This window comes from Sceloporus occidentalis, unplaced genomic scaffold, assembly GCF_023333645.1.
Source record: "Sceloporus occidentalis isolate IW3139 unplaced genomic scaffold, rSceOcc1.0.p SCAF_2, whole genome shotgun sequence".
NCBI classification, from domain to species: domain Eukaryota; kingdom Metazoa; phylum Chordata; class Lepidosauria; order Squamata; family Phrynosomatidae; genus Sceloporus; species Sceloporus occidentalis.
The window spans coordinates 17,441,347-17,456,065 of NW_028316982.1; the positions used below are offsets into that span (position 1 = coordinate 17,441,347).

Below are 14,719 nucleotides of genomic sequence, written 5' to 3' on the forward strand. Positions count from 1 at the left end.
TAGGATTTATTTATTTGTTTGTTTGTTTGTTTGTTTTTGCATTTGCATAACACAGCCCTTACTTCTCTTCCTCCAAATTCACTTTAAACTCCATCTTTTACATCCAGTGGAATTTAACTCACAATTTTATTTTATTTTTACATGGATACACAGTGAATTGACTGATATATAGGTTAGAATGAACAGTGGGATCAAAGTGTTTCTCTATATTCCCTCTTCTTTCCTCTTCCTGTGGCTCATTTTCCTCAAGATGAAGATAGTGGCTTGTACAAACCCAAGGTTGTCCATTATGCATGAACTGGAGAATTCTGATTTAATGTTGGTAATCCCAAATAGACTAGAATGACTGAGTCAACTGTTGGATTATGAGTCCACATTTATGTAATTCCCATTGGGTCAAAGGGTCTACCTTAGTTGGGATTACCAGTGACATTTAGGCCCAGTTAATAAGGAATATAGTGCAGAAGGCAATAGGGGGAAACAATTTTTTTTCTGGTGGCAGCCTCTTGTAGGAGAATGGAAAGGAGTTGAAATGGAGAAGTACATATCTCTAATGGTTTTATAAACCAGATGTATTAAGCCTCAAAGAATTGTGTGAACTGTGCCAATATGAAGGAAGAAATCAACCAATTTGAAAAGTGTATTTCACTTCATACAAGGTCTCCATTCCTAAAGTCCACAAAGTTTGAGGTGAAAGAACAGAAGGTATTGTTCAGACCATTGCCATGCTAGCTGTGGGATTCTGGCAGCTCCATTCCAAGGAGCCTTACTTTTCCAAACCCTGATTCAGACCCTTGATTTTGATTGTAGAAATAAATATGAGTTACAGCACTCTTTTCAGTGATATATTTACCTGAAAGGAGCAAGGCATCAATAAAATGAAATAAACATGGTCTTGGGAAAGATAGCTAATTATGTCCATGGCTACTCTAACAATTGTGTCAAAAGATGATGATATATTATTGAGGAGTGAAATGTTCTAGCCCAGTTTAACTGAATGTCCAGATTTATTGCTATTCCTTTAATAGAAATGCTTATTTTCTAAGCTTTCCTCTCTGAAAATATGTACTTCATCTGTCTCTGCATTATGACACAGAAGTCTATACACCGGCCAAGATTCAAATAACCACCTTAAGTGTGGCCAAGGGATAGAGCATTCACAGTGGGATTTTTCATATCATTTGTTTTCAGGCAGAACTCCAATAATATTTTGCAAACCATCTCTAAAATGTATCTTAATTTCAAAAGCAAAGCATCGTAGCAGCTGGGGACTTCAATGAACCAGTTTTGGGAATAGAGTTCAGAACCTTGGGTATCCCTTTTAAAGTTTAGAGTAAAATCTGGCACAGATTCACCACCAATTGCCATCGGCAAAGGGAACTGCTAAGAAAAACCATCAACCCCCAAAGCAGTGGTGTCACTAGGACTAGCATCACCCAGTCTGGTAACTCAGGGTGTTATCCCGCCATTGCCAAACAGTACAGAATCCTTAGTAATGTTTTGTTTTACTAATGGTACTCATAAATCGTAATTCCCATATATCACTGAATTTAATGGCAATAGTTGTGACAGAAACAACAAGCAAAATTAAAATTATACCTTTAAATTACAATATTATACACACAGCCTGAATTCAAAGATATAATAAGTTGGCAGCCTGGGCTTTCATAGACTTAAGTCTACTTCTTCAGATGCATTTAGCCTAAATGTATTTACATGGACATAGTTTCATATGGTTACAGTGAAAATTTGGTAAGATATGAAATTTGTGTTTTTTTTTAATTGAAAAAATAATAATTGAGGCTTCAATTATTTTTACTTTTTTAATTTTTTTGAAAAAAACAAACAGGACCTCACCTTGTTCTTGCCACTGAACTTTGCCCCACTCACACTATCTCTTCCATGTTTTTAAAGGGACGCAGGTGAAATCCACATCTCATTTGGTGCAGATGTTTGGTGAGGAGCAGTGTCACCTGCCCTTAAGGCATCACCCGATGTGATTGGCATGTCCCACTCCCTCTAGTGATACCCGTGCTCCAAAGCCTTCTTGGACACACTAATGAACCTTGGATTTTCTGGAACTAGGCCACTATTTCCATGCCCAGGAAAGTATGGCTGGCATCCTGTTAGGCAGTTAAGAGTGTCATAAGCTAGGCTTATGACCTTGTAACAATTTACTATTCACAGTTACGGTTATGGCGCCATTGCAATAACTGCAAATGCCCTCAGAAGCCACCTTAAGAGCCAGGCAGCCACACCAAATAAAGGAGCTCTGTAGAACTGGTGAAAAGGGTGTTGAAGGATGATATTCCAGCACTGTGATACAGTAAACTGTGATGAGCAAAGAGCTGTGACAGAAGCCTGCAGGGTTCTGGTGGGAGGGGGCTGAACATGTCATCCTTCAGCATTCCACTCACCAGCATTGCAGAATTCCTTCACATACAACTGCCTGGTTTTTAAGATGGGTTTTGCAGGACAGATTGGTAGATGACATTGGAGGGAAGAAGGACAGGGAGGCAAAGCTCCTCCATTCCTATGCCCAGAGGAAGATTAAAGGCCTTCCCTCTAACTCAACTGCTACCATCCTGATCTTGGACATGGCAAAGGACAGGCAGGCATTAGCCCCAGGGGAAATTAAAGGCCCTCCCTCCATCTTAACTGCTACCACCCTGATCTTGGAAGGAGAGAAGGATCAGCCATATCTGCTGGGCTTAATCCCCTTTCCCACTGCCCTTCTCTTCATATTTTGTGTCATGTCTTTTTAGATTTTAAACCTGACCACAGGGAACTGCCAGATTAACAATCTATAAACCACTCTGGGAGCCTTTGTATCTGAAGAGCAGGATATAAATACTCTAAACAAACAAACAAACAGCTACAAAATCATGGCTATATGACTGGTCCAGGATCTTCACCTTTATTTCTATTTTTTTTCTATACCAATGATGTTTTCCATGTTTAGTGCAACACCTGTTTCTCCAGCTTTACAAAAATCTATTGTGCTGCTGTTCCACCACCAACTTTAAGTATATTTGTAATTATTGTTTAAATTATCATACAAGTAAATTTGTAATTATTTCATTGTATCATAAATGAAGGTGGAAAGGCAGGATATAAGTAGAGTTAATAATTATTATTATTGTAAATACTGTTGAGCAGAATTAATCAATTGAGATTTTTCAGCTGCATAAACATATCAGACATTAGCATTTACTCTACAAAGATTTAATACGCCCCTAAAAAAATGCAGCCTTTTGAATGTGGTGGGTTTACTTCTGAGTAAGTTTCCATAGTTTAGTGCTGTGCAGAATTTAAACAGACATTGCATATGTTTCATTCTCCCATTCAATTCCAGTGAAAAACAAAAAGCTAAAAAATAGCATATATTTCTCCACAGCTTCTACATTTCTGACTGTTTGATACCTATGTTAAGAAACTATACATTTATAAAGTCCACATCTACAAATATCCTCTCTTCCCCGTCTCACCTTAGAAAGTAACATCCTGGAGGGGCAAAAGCCAATTTTTTCTCCTTGCCTGAAACATGATATGTTTGCAGCCCCTTTTGTCAAGAGTTCTTGTACTTGTGACAATATTTTTTGCTTAAATTGTGCAATAGCATAATTATACCATTGTGAAAAAGTGAATAGCTGTGATAGTTAATAGTGAAATACTCAGATCTTTATCTTCTACCTTTTTCATTCATCAGCCTTTTTTAGTCCCCATCAATCAGCTACTCCTTTTGTGATTGTTTGGGGGGGGGGGGGTGCTCTTTCATTCTGAAAGGGAAAGACAGCTGTTTTGTGCACAGACTTGCTTTTTTTCACAAGCTGCAGAAGTCTTCCTGAAAAGGAAAGTGCTCCTTGTCTTGTTCTTCCATTCAAAGCAAGAACTCTTGCAGAGGCTGGCAATTTGTCAGCAAGCTGTCTCAACATGTCAAGACAAACTCTTTCACTGAGAATGAGGGGTGTTGTTTTTTGGGAAGAGACTCCCTGTCCCTTCCTCATGTCCAATCCATGCCCATTTCCTCTAAGTTTTGCTTTTTCAAAACAAGTACATATTTGTGTGCATAGCTTATATCATATACACTGAAAACTGATTCATCATACATTTCTAGACTGTGCCATGTGCCATTTCTAAATGTGTAGGTTGTCCCCTTCAGGAGATGGCCTGCTCTAACAAACACATAGAAATGAATACAGAAGTATTTGCTTTGGTCACAGAGTCAAAATTATAGTCTAGTTCACTGAATTTTGTGTGGGAAGGTGGTGGAAACTTTATCTTTTAAAATAAAATATGAACATGGAAGAGAATGATGTTTGTTTAGCAGTGAAAGACACTGGCAAATTCAACTCATCTAGTAATGAAGCTCAAGAAACGATAAGAAACTAAAAAATACAAACACTTTTTGATACCACAAATATGCTACATTGCAAAAAGAGGTCTGAATTAATATAATAAAAGGGTATGACGTTTAACATTCAAAATGTTTCAGATAGACATCTTCTAAAAATGTGCACAGTATAAATATTTTATAATGATGTACGTTATCAACTAAGTTTTCTTCCCCTTTAGGACCCAAAGCACTGCACTATTTCCATATACACTCATATAAGACTAATGTTAACCCATTCACATTAGATCTGCCTACTTAAACACAACATCAGAAGGGTGATATTATGAACTCCGGTTCGTCTTTAGTCCTGCCTTTCAGAGCTGAAATTCATAGTTAGATTCCCATTTGTGGGACACCTTTCTCCCTGGTAAATAACAGTATTAATCTTATTGATAGTTTGTGGATCTGAAATTTTGCATATTGAACTTAACTACATAAACATACCAGTTAAAGTTATCTATTTTCATTTAAACTCTTGAATAAACTCCTTGAAATCACATGAATTCTATAGTAGTATGATTCTCTCCCTCACACCTCTACATCCAAAAGTTAGATATACATCCATCCACTATGACCAAATCAGATATATTACTGCATAGTACTAGCAGTTACAAAAGTCCACCCTGAAGACCAATGCCACATTACTGTTGCCATATAAATAATCTAATATTATAAGCATAATTAACATAATACTATTGTATACTCTCAGTATAATATATTTAAAATAGCTGGTATGCCAACAGGCTGGAAATTATATTCACCTTTACAGCAGCTGGAAAGGGGGGAAATGGCATGTTAGTAATATTGATCAAATATATGATTTACAGAGCAGTTACAAAAAAATGTTTGTACTGGGATCAAAAGGTTCAACAGTTTCTTTGCTCCAATTTACTGGACACTATGCCACAACCCTAGGTCCACATACAGAAAGCACACACTACAGCTATGTTTCAGACCTCTATCAGTACAAACTCAGATATGCCAACAAGGACAAGATATTTAGTCTTTAGGCTTTTATGGGAGGCAGGCAGGATAGTTACTTTCCTTCTCTCTTTCCTTTTAAACTTTCCTTTAAACTATTTAACAAATTCATTTTTCCAGTGCTATTTCTTCTTCTTGCACAGCAGCTAACCAACAAAACAGCAGCCTAATGTTCCTTCAAGATGTCTTAATTTGATCTTCCTTTGTATAGTTTTAATGTGCTTTTTTTCCACCCAGGTTTCGTTTTATGACCACTTTATACATACCTCCTTTTCTACAAATTTTCTTGCCGGGTTTTCTGGCACATTCCTTGGATATTCTTTTGACTGAAAAATGAATAGAAGACTAGAAAATAACATGGAGCTCCGTGACAAACAGTAGGAGCATGCAATACCACTAGCTAACTTCAAGATGGCCTGCTTTTATATGTATATATTGGTTAGGTGCAGAAGAGGCTTGACTCCTTTTTGCCTACCCATGCAATGGATCAAGATGTTGATGCATCTTTCCCAGAAGTCAATGGGTGGGAATGAGAATTAGGTACCAACTTTGACCCAAGAATACACGTGCTGAAGGACGAAGAAAATGAGTATAGACAAGAGAAGAAGAGAAGGGACAATAGAGGCTAAGAACTGATGCATACATAGAAAAGCCACATGCATACAAATTTGGGGAGGAAAAAACGGCTAGCATGCAGACAAGTAAGCCGTGCTGGCTACCAGTATATATGATTAAAGAGTAAATAACTTGAAATAGGAAAGTAAAACAAAAGTTATCCCTGCTTCTCCTGTAAATAACTCACCATCTTCAGTTGGAACGTATATATTCAAATAGAGGCAGTCTTCATTCTGATCTTGTACATAAGTAGAAACTATATCCAAGTTGTTAGTAAACCAGACAGGAAGCATGACTTCAGGTAACCTTCCCTCTATAATGTTCTGGGGACATACTGGGGCAAACTGTGTAGCATTTTTTATATCTGGCCAGGTAAATGGTGGTTCAGGAGGTTGAAATCGACGTTCCCCAGTTGGCGGGGCGGCATAAGGAACCCCGAGAAACTGAACGACAGGCCCCAGAATTTCATTGTTCAATTCCTTCTTCATCCCTCTGATCTTTCCAAAGCTGGTGGTCACCACAGGGTCAGTATCATCCAGTTTTTGTGATGACACAGCAGCAGCATGAAGCAAGAACCCAAGTACACAAAGAGTAAAAGTTGCATCCAGTCCCATGTGCAACAGGCGGACTAGCATTGCTCGCCATACACAGTTCAGCCACATGGATCTTGGAAATGCCATGGTCCCACATCAGTTGTATAACTATGATTCAAATGAACTTATTTGTATCCACTTGGTGAGAAGGGAGAAGGTAAACCTTTTCAAGAGATCCGGGAAATAAAACGTATGGACTGAGCCTCCAAAACGTGAGCCCGTCAGAAAACTCCCACAACACTCTTCACACAACAAGCATCTTCCATTGATTTCATTCTTGCTGAGATAGCATCTTCATATGGGCCTATTTATCAGACTACATTCAATTGACAATTCTGTTTTCCACAGTAGCAATATGAAGAACGCATCCATCTACTGCAGATTCCCCATTTATAAATCAATTCCAGTTAGCTGCAGGTCTATATCCTGAAGAAAATGAAAAAATAAATCATTAGTATGAAAAGCTAATATGGGTAGAATAATAACTAGATGTTTTACAAGTTACTGTACATACATTAATAGTTGCCAGAGCCATGTAAGTAAAATTACACAGTAAATAGTTTATGGTTCCTTGAGATGACAAGTAAAATACTGATTCCCAGGTTATTTATTATGTCACCTACTGAGTTTATTGTACAGTCTTTGTAGAAAGGCAGCTTTGAATTTCACTTTTCTGAAACCAAATGCATGGATTCAAAGGCCAGATTAAATGCATTTTTAATGTTGTATTTTTAAAATGTGTCTCAGAGGGACTTGCAATCAATTGTAAACTTGTTACCAGGGATGGTTTAACAAGAACCACAAATCAATTATAATTTTATACAAGCTTCAGAGATGCAATAAATGCAAGATGGAGCACAGTTTCATAGAAAGACCCGTACAATCATTAACTAGGAGGCATGGCTGATCTCCCCCCGCCCCGTTGAGCTCTCTCACGATACCAAGTCCAAAATAACTTCTGAAATTATGATTGTGATTGTACATTAATTTGATTTAATTCAATAAATATGTGCATAATTCAATAATGCATACAATAAACATAATTTATTTGGCGCAGTGGTTAAATGCCTGTACTGCAGCCATTCACTCAAAACCACAAGGTTGCGAGTTCAAGACCAGCAAAAGGGCCCAAGCTCGACTCAGGCTTGCATCCTTCCGAGGTCGCTAAAATGAGTACCCAGACTGTTGGGGGCAAAATTAACTTACTTGCTAATTAGCTTACTTGCTGTTCACCACTATGATCTTTGGAATAGCGGTATATAAATAAAACAAATTATTATTATTATTATTATTATTATTAATTTAACAAAAACATGCTCACTTTCTTCTCCCTAGTTCCTTCATTCTCACATAGACATGAGCCACTTTCCCTGGGAGCCATCCTACACTACTGATACACCACATGGGTAGAACCAATCCCTGTCCTGCTAATGGAACCCTGTTGGCAGCCAGTTGGAAAGTAATGGAACTGTACTATGGGCTCAACCCAGACAGTCGTAAAATTCTCTCTGTCACACACATGTATGCACATCAGAGCACCATGGAAATACATCATGTGGATATGACTCCCACACTGCATGCATATGTGACTGGACAATCTCAAAATTAGGGTGACCATCTTTAGATGATATGATCGTCTATCTGAAGTTAGAAGTTAAAGATGTGTAAGAAAGGAGACTCATCAACTGTTGTCCATCAACAATCAGCCCCTGAGAGCAGGATGAAGAGATACACAGTTCACTTCATCACAGTATTCCCCACCATGGTGAGATCATAGAATCATAGAAATGTTGTGTTATTTCTATTCAAATTAGAGTAATTATACTGAAATTGCCATCTCTAGCTACAAATGACTGTGCGTGTGTATCCCCTCTTGTACTCTTTTTTAGGGGGGAGGGGTGATGTATTTCATTCTTAGTAATTCACAAATGACTGCCCTACTTAGAATTGTCATATGAATGTGTGACTGAAAAGTATGGTATCATAGAATATTAGACTTTGCTTTTTTACTTATTTGGTGAACCAACATAGAATCAGGAGACACAAATTTTCGGAGAACAGACACAAAATCCCCACAAAATTGGGAACAAGAGGCCACATGTGGCATGGAGGATGCAATTTGCCCACCCATGGTCCATTGATGTCTCTAGGATTGGTGTCAGTGGGTGCAAGGAAAGGGGGAACTGTCTGGTGAGACACCATTGCAACCCTGGCCTTGTGAGTCCGACAACAGACTCAGAAGACAGCTGAGCCCCCTTCCTCCTTCTGAGTCCAACATAGTGGCAACCACCACACCATGCCCGGGTGTACCACCCCACCAGTTGACACCCTCCTCTGGGTTTTCACCTTGTGTAGTCCACACCCACTTCACCCCCCTAGCAATGTTACTGCCCTTTTCTAAACTGAAGACCATAACAAAACATTTTTACTGTAAAACATTGTACACGTAAATAGAGCTCGCACTTTTTTTAACTACTAGAATGAAAAAAATAACAAAATTGAATGTACCTTCTTACCATAAAAGAGTCGATGCTTAGATACAAACTTGTGACATTTTTATATATAAGTGTGAGACTGAACAACTGTTCAGTAACTGAAATAAAGGGGTAAACCCAGAGTTTTCTCTGAGGCCACAACTGGCCATTTCTCCTGCCATAAATAACTAATCCAGATATTTTGATCTTGGGGCCTTACGAACAGAGAAAACAGTGTTGTAAATCTTCCACAGAACCTTGTTGGCAAATCTGATATCTCACATGATGAAAGAAATATTTTTACACCTTTGTTCTAAGATGTGCTGCAAGTGAAGCCCTAAAATAATCTAGTTCAGAATCTCTACCACTGGGAGCTGGGCTACTCTTCATAAGAAATCTTAGGCTACCAAGCTAGAAAGCATATACAGTCACAGAGATGGAAGGGAGCGCAAGGGCTGTCTAGTCCAATACCACAATACAACTGGAATCCACAATGAAAGCATCCTTAAGATATAGCCATCCAAGCTCTTTTGAAATAGCCACAATAAAGGAGAATCTGGTATCTTTAGAGGAAGACACATACACAGCCAAACAGCTCTTACAATTAGGAAGTTCTTCAAAATGTTTAGTTGGAATCACCTTTCTTGTGATAGGAATCTATTGGTTTGGGATCATTTTCTCTGGAGAAGTTTGCATGAATTGAGCTTCTGAGAACAACAAGTTTCTATGACTTTAGTGAGCAGCTATAATGGCAAAACGCAAAAGTAATTTCCACGCAGGGAACAGATTGGACAAAGTTGGACACACTAAGAGGTCAAGGTTGCCTGAAGAGAAAGACTAGAAGACATTCTCCAGATTCTGTGTACAGAAGGTGATTAGCATGCCAGCCAATTCTTACCTCAACACTAACTCTTATTTGTGCTGGGCTGCATCTGTACTGTAGAAATAATTCAGTTTGACACCACTTTAATTATCATGGCTCAATGCCATGGAATTCTAGTTTTGTGAGACATTTATCCTAGTGATAAATAGCCATTAGGGCTGAAGGGCGGGTATAAATACCATAAATAAATAAATGTGCCTGGGAGGTCTGGGGAGTCTGGGGGTATTTTTTATCTCTTTTGTATTAAATATATGGTTATTAAATTTAAATATCAATCCCATTGCTCACTTAAGGTAATATTATCACCTCAATAAATGTGTAAAACATATATACAATCAAGTACCTTAGGTGAACAAGTGTAAATCTTAACATTTCTTAACAGTAAAATATATCACTAATTCATACCAATTGCCTCATATTGTATTATGAGATTTCCTGGTGGCACAGTGGTTAAATGCTGGTACTGGCAGTCACAAGGTTGTGAGTTCGATTGCAGGGACTCCAAGATTGACTCAGCCTTCCATCCTTCCGTAGTTTGGTAAAAAAACCAGCTTGTTGGGGGCAATTGGCATACAAGAAAATGCTGAGTTCACTGATAAGCAGTATCGTGACGTAAATGCTATTGCTATTTTCTATTATTATTGTTTGTTTTTTATGCTCTATGATTGTTATCTGTTTTTGTACAGTTGGAGAACTGGTACAGTTTCAAGATGAAAACTTCATGAAAATCATGGGGAAAAATTACAAATTAAGGGATCTTTTCGGGACTGGTGGGGACTTTAGGGGCTGCAAAGGGGGATCAAGGAACTCCATGTGGCCTATTTTCAACTGCAATATAGATCCAAATTTGAATATTATTCTTTATTTGGAAGTCCCCTGCAGCTGTACTATTAATCTATTTCTGGCCAGTGATCTTCTTTCTTGGTCCATCCTAACTGGACATCCTCCTTACTCTTTAAATGTCAGAGAAAAGACTCCTTGGTGGCCTTGCCAAATTAATCTAAAAGAAGCCTAATAACTGATTGTGCTATCCAGTCTTTGTGTTGAATGGCAATGCTGCAGAACCCAGTGCACACCTATAACTGAAATGGCATCATGTGCCTGATATTTCTGCAACTATGAACTGACATCCTAAATTGGACAGAAATGACCACCCACTTGTGTAGGAGAACTTACACTTCCACACAAAATCAATATGATTCCACCCCTGTACTTTTTTTTTAAGGTAATTAATTTTTATTGCTTATTAGAGGAAAAGACTACAAGAAAATAGGAAACTTTGGTCTTATGAAGTTCGCATGCATGTACAAATTTGTGCACTTTTTTTAAAAAAAAGAAAGTTAGTAACCACTGATGATTTATTTTATCACTTCGCTCCACAATTCTGCTGAGCGAATTCAAAAGGAGATCCTACCAAACAGTGCAACTGCCTCTGCCATTCATGTTATTAAAGAAGATGATTGTAAAAGCTATATTCAACAGCAAAGAGATTTAGTGCAGGTTTAGTATTTCTTGTTGAACAGTCTTTCTCAGAAGGCAATAAGGAGATAGATCGAGCTTTTGGACAATTTCATTCATGCTCTATCTCTCGTCTAATTTTAATAAAATCTTTGCTGTGAAACTGTATTAAGGCAAGCTTATGTCCTTCATTCTCCTGCACTGGAGTCAAAGGATTTGTCAGAACATAGGGATTTAGCTGCACTAAATCTCCCCACCACCACCACCTTTTCTCCTTTACAGGATAGTGCATGCATTTAGATTTACCTTAATACAAATGGCCAGGGTAGTTGTACCCGCTTACATCTCCAAGGATGTTTCTTTGTCACACACTTTCAGATTTTAAATACAGCAAGCTAATTATATGGAAATGGAAAAATAAGAGAACCACATACATACATATACAGGTTTATCGCCCTAAAATGGGCACATTGCGTTCCAAAACGGGGGTGTGCACGGGCGTGCACGGAACAGGATGGGGCTAGGAACACATCTTACTGCACAAAGGAACGCCACTGCTGCCGTTGGGTGTTCCAATCATGTCCTACATTCATTCCAGAGGGCACGATTTATGAGAATTGTTCCAAAGCGTTCTCAGAAATCGCGCCCTCTGGAACGGATGTAGGACGTGATTGGAATTCCCAGCGGCAGCAGTGGCGTTCCCTTGTGCAGTAAGATGTGTTCCTAGCCCCATCCTGTTCCGTGCACGCCCGTGCACACCCCCGTTTTGGAATGCAACATTCCCGTTTTAGGGTCTGTGCGATAAACTTCCTAGACATTGTTGTTCTTAGTTTTGTGTGGGTTTTTCAGGCTATGTGCTCATGTTCTACAAGAGTTTATTCCTGACATTTTGCCAGCATCTCTGGCTGGCATCTTCAGAGAATGCTGACCTGGAAGGGTCACACAGTATGACTCCTCCTTTCTCCTTTTGTCCTCAACTTTTTTCAATTGCTTAAAACCAAGTTCAGAGAGCATAGGTAGTTTGCACTCAATTAATTCAGAGGGAGGAGAGGAGAGGAGAGGAGAGGAGAGGAGAGGAGAGGAGAGGAGAGGAGAGGAGAGGAGAGGAGAGGAGAGGAGAGGAGAGGAGAGGAGGAATCTTGTCCTTCTCAGTAGGCTCAGCTTGCTTGTGTAGTCTAACTTCTGCCATCTTGACCACCCTCTGATATTGCTTGGCCACACACATTCCACTTTCATCTTTGAAATGTTGGAGGGTATGTGAGAGTGTCAGTGATATTTCACATTTCACAAGGCACAGATTTAAACTAACAATGGTTAATCAATGCAAAGAGAGCCAGCATGATGTAATAGTTTGAGCATTGCTCTATGACTCTGGACATCAGGGTTCGATTCCTCACTTGGCCATGGAAACTCACTGGGTGAACTTGGGTGAGTCGCATACTCTCAGCTCCAGAAAACCTCATAATAGTTTGCCTTAGATTCATCATAAGTAAAAAATGACTTGAAAGCACACAAAAACGAAATCAATTTAAAACCAAAATAAGCCCAAGGTGCACACCTCTAAAGTTCCCCTTATTATATACACCGATTTTCTGTCAGCTGTGGTTCACATGAACTCAGATGAAGACACATATGGGTGTGTGTGCATGTGTGTGTGTACACACACACATACACATACATACCCTATTAGTATAGATAAATAAAATGCATAATCCTAATCACATTAAAATATCAAATTCAAACAAAAATAATTAATACATTTAGCCTCTTCTCCTTGAGTCATTATGTCGTTCTAATATTATGTCAGAAGGAGAGCCTATAATTGTGTTTGCATGTGTGTGTACATATGTACAAATGCTACCTTCTACTTGTTTTAATTTCTAGGGCTTGCTTTATTTATCTGCTTTAATTTGAGTGGGTACATTTATTGCTATATTGTCACACTGAATTACATTTTCATTATAACTATTTTTAGCTATTATTTTAATGGAAAGTGAGGTATACATATCAAATAAGCTGAACTGATATCTTAACAAAACACCAGAATGAAAAGTGAATTAGAATAAAATAGGTAAACAATTTTTCTCTTTGTTACTATCATATCATAATTATTCTTTAAATATTGCATACTTTTAAGTTCATAGCTTGAACCTGATGTCCCACTTAGGTGCCTTTCCTGGGCTATGCCTCTATGTTGGTAATGGTATAGATGCTGAATAATCTAAAGAGAAAAACATGTCTAAAGATGTCATTGTTCTGATACTGGCATATTATGCAACAACAAAAAATGTTACAATGTGACTTGACCTACAAGCCTCAACACTGCCTTTCTGTGAATCACTTAATATTGTCAAAACCCAGGTATCTTGGTGTTAAACATGGAAAGTCAACATCTTCATGGAAAACCAATATCAATAAGAGCATGGAAACCCATATCGTTTCATATCTCAAGAGATTTTTCTTTCGTCAAAGTTACTTAGAAGAGCTTCTACTGCTGCAGCCCTTTAACAGACAAAGGTCACCATTTTGAAACTTCTTCTCCCAGGCAGAGCAGTGTTTGGAAGAACTTGGCGACCCCTGATCATGCATTACTTTATATCCCTTCTTAGGGTGTATCTGCGCTGTCAAAACAATGCAGTTTGACAGCACTTTAATGGCCAGGGCTCCATCCTACATTGTAGTTTGGTGAGGCACCAGCACTCATATGACAGATAATAACTTTGTAAAACAGCCAATCCCAAGATTCCATAGAATACAGCTATAGCAATTAAGGTGGGATCAAACTGCATTATTTCTACAGTGCAGGTATACCCTTAGATACAATGGTACACATGAACCTCAGAAAGGGAGCTATTTTTGTTTCAACTATTGCTTATGAGGATACAGGTTCTGGCACAACTTTAAAAGGTTAAAAGATCTTGCCCTGAAGTTCCAAAATGTGTAGTATCTGCTGAGTGGGTGCTCCTTTGTCCACTGGCATTACTGCTGCAATATATTTTGTTAATGTGTGCATGTCACAGGCTACTCCCCAATGACATATTTTGTCTTGTCAGACTTGGTTCTAGTGTTGGTGTATAATAAGTACTGTATCTTATCAGTACATATTCTGAAACATATTGAGATTGGTAGGGAGGAAAGAAGAAGAAGAAGTTGCTTCTACTTGTTATGAAATGAAGTAGGTTTCCATGCTCTTATTGATATTGATCCTAAGGCAAATCTTTCATGGGTTTTCCTGGAGCTGAGAGTATGTGACAAAACTTGAATTATGTACGAAGTGTTTCTGATTCCCAACTCCAAAAATAATGAAAAATTATTTTTG

General features: G+C 38.4%; 1 protein-coding gene across 9 annotated transcripts in view; it reads right to left on the bottom strand.

The window, feature by feature from the left end:
* The window catches only part of LOC149318000 (neuroligin-1), a 901,919-nt gene that overhangs the window by 648,119 nt on the left and 239,081 nt on the right, over window positions 1-14,719 (bottom strand). For 6 of the 9 annotated variants that reach the window (XM_089508827.1, XM_089508824.1, XM_089508825.1 and 3 more), the window contains 2 exons: window positions 6,180-7,011; window positions 5,644-5,703 (listed from right to left, as the gene is read on the bottom strand). In XM_089508827.1, the coding sequence (XP_089364953.1) occupies window positions 5,644-5,703; window positions 6,180-6,672 (553 nt within the window). In that variant the 5' untranslated portion in view covers window positions 6,673-7,011. The remainder of the gene's footprint in view (window positions 1-5,643; window positions 5,704-6,179; window positions 7,012-14,719) is intronic. The other 3 variants (XM_089508832.1, XM_089508831.1, XM_089508830.1) reach the window with 1 other exon arrangement.